Genomic DNA, 2,729 nt, shown 5'->3' with positions numbered 1-2,729 from the left:
CTAGCATTTACATTATCGATATGGTGTCTTATCCTGCATATGCATGTGACAGTAGAGAGTTGTTGCTGGCTCGCCTGGGGCGTAAAACCCACCTCCCGATAGCTGTCTTGTTGATGATTCAGCCTGTGGACACCTGATTTATATGATTCAATACTATGACCTGTTGAGCATATTCACGTTATCATACATACTTATTTGATTATTCTATATATGCTCCAGATGAGTTGATTGGGATTGTGATGATTTACTCCTTATTTCTTATGTTGAGTTATGCGTACCCTGTTCTTGACGACTGCTCATATGCTCTTGAGATTTCACCTCGAGCCATGATTATATCTTGTCTCATGTGCATAGTACTCTGTACTCCACTCACTGAGTATTTATATACTCACTCCCCAGTTTGATATTTTTGATTGCAGGGCAGGTATTGTATAGAGAGGAGCAGGGTTAGAGATTGCCTGCTAGCTGTGCTGCTCCATAGTATAGTATAATATAGATAAAGGTTTATACATTTTGGTGTATTATAAACCTTCTATTGTATATAGTGTATAGTTACAGTCATAGATCCTGTTGTGGATATGGGTTTGACCATGGATGGAATGGAAACCAGATTTTTATACAGATGAGTTATATGCCTGAGATGATGTATTGATATATATTGTCCAGGTTCATTATGTGACAGATTATGTGATTGCTGCTTTGACAGGTAGTGTTGTATGTATTGAGATAATCCTGACAGGTCACTATAGGAAAAGTGATCATTTTGTGCATGTATCATGCCAAATTTTTCAAAATTTATTGATGATTGATAGGTAGTAGGGTTCTACGCGGTGGCTGGTGGCCTTATGCCTACCCGCACCCTAGGAACGTCGCGGTGGCCCACCGGGAACGGGGCGGGGGTCGTGACAAGAAGTGGTATCAGAGCAAGGGTTAAGAAGAGTCCTGTCAGAGCAATAGGGTGAGTCAGGATTAAGTATAGGATTATACTATGGAGCATAGGGTTTTTCTATATGTTATTTTATGAGTCATTTACAATTCAGTAAATTATATTTGGGGATGAGACTTAAGAGTTCTTTTTGGGCTCTACTTGAGACAAAATTTTATATCATTCAGTTTACAATCAAGGTTTGTATTTTGACAGAAAGTCAATTAATAAATTTGGAGGATATTGATCAGAGTTGTGCAGCGAAAGTATAGTGGATCGAGTTAATCTAAATTGGTCAAAAATATTGACTGTGATGGGAGACTAGATTTTTCAATAATGAAGATTTGTGTTAATAAGAGAAGGTGAATATTGTAGATTCTCAGATTAATTATGATATGACTATGTGATCTCTTTGATGGTTTTTGCTATTTTGCTATGTCAAGAGATAATTTATGTAAACTCATCATAAATTCTTGACTGCTAGGTAGCCGTAAGCAACATGGAGGATGAAAGAGAAATAAGGGCACCTTCTCCGGACCCTGATAGCCAATCAATTTCACAAACTACTCCACACTCCATAGCAACCCAGGCAGATTTAGCAGGAGTGTACTAGTTAATAGCACAACGGCTTGAGCAACAGCAGCAGATGCAGTTAGCTGCCCAACCTGTACAGCCGATAGAATCCTATTTAGGCTGAATCCACCGATGTTTAATGGTGGGTCCGATCCCATGATAGCTGAGGCCTGGATCCGGGAACTGGAGAAGATGTATGAGTTACTTCAATTTTCCGAGGAGGTAAAAGTCAAACTAGCTATCTCCATGCTAAGGGGGAGTGCTGACTCTTGGTGGACTGCTATGGAGACAGCATATGAGGTCAACGGGATGGCCTGGGGGGATTTTAAGAGAGTATTTTATGCTAAGTACTTTTTGGACTCAGTTAGGCAAATGAAGCAGAATGAGTTTTTATCGCTGACTCAGTCCGAGCATATGACTGTCTTGGATTACGTCAATAAGTTCGATGAGCTGGGTCGATTCTGCCCCCAGTTCATGGAGGATGATATGAGTAGAGCCAACCAGTTCGAACAAGGGCTTAGACATGAGATTAGGTCCCGGACATCTTCACAGTTAATTACCAGCTATATGGATATTTTGGACAGAGCCTTGAGAGTAGAGGCTGAATTGAAAAGATCTGATAGAGAAAGGGCTGACCTGATGAGATCCAGATCAGATAGAAGTCAGAGTGGCAGGCCATGGGATTTCAGGGGCACTCCAATTCAAGAGAAGCCCAGGGTCCGCAATTACTCTAGCAGATCCCATAGTGGAATCATCAATATCACCATAGCAGATCCCAGAGCCCGCACTTACTCTAGCAGATCCCATAGTGGGCCCTATATGAGGAGAGCGAGGGCATGTTATAGTTGTGGGCGGACTGGACACCTGGTACGTGATTGCCCATACAAGAGGAGGAATGAGCTCAGACCTCCTGTACCTGGTGACCAGAGGCCAAGAAGTAATGCTCGAGTTTTACACTGACCTACCAAGATGCTAGTGCCAATGACCGGGTGGTAACAGGTATATTACTAGTCAGCTTGATTGATCCCTCTATTTTGTTCGATTCTGGCACTATGCATTCCTTTATTTCAGTTAGTTTATCTAGATAACTACATTGCATACATGAGGAACTAGAAGAATCACTGTGTGTTCCTACACCTCTATAGAAAATAGTAATTGTTGACATTAGTGCAAGAATTGCATAATTCAAATAGGGGTAGGAGAGTTAGTGACAAATCTTATATAACTTGAC

The 2,729-nt window shown here is 41.2% G+C and overlaps 1 protein-coding gene across 1 annotated transcript; it reads left to right on the top strand.

The window, feature by feature from the left end:
• Positions 1–1,630: 1,630 nt before the first annotated feature.
• Positions 1,631–2,458, top strand: LOC120105833. Its single transcript, XM_039118585.1, has one exon. It carries the CDS (start codon positions 1,631–1,633, stop codon positions 2,456–2,458), a length of 828 nt encoding a protein of 275 aa, XP_038974513.1.
• Positions 2,459–2,729: the final 271 nt, after the last annotated feature.

Source organism: Phoenix dactylifera, unplaced genomic scaffold (assembly GCF_009389715.1).
Source record: "Phoenix dactylifera cultivar Barhee BC4 unplaced genomic scaffold, palm_55x_up_171113_PBpolish2nd_filt_p 000381F, whole genome shotgun sequence".
Taxonomy (NCBI): domain Eukaryota; kingdom Viridiplantae; phylum Streptophyta; class Magnoliopsida; order Arecales; family Arecaceae; genus Phoenix; species Phoenix dactylifera.
This window is presented reverse-complemented; position numbering and strand designations above follow the sequence as displayed.

Excerpts from the sequence above, each read along its gene's own strand:
- LOC120105833 (XM_039118585.1), top strand. The coding sequence starts at position 1,631 with ATGTTTAATGGTGGGTCCGATCCCATGATAGCTGAGGCCTGGATCCGG.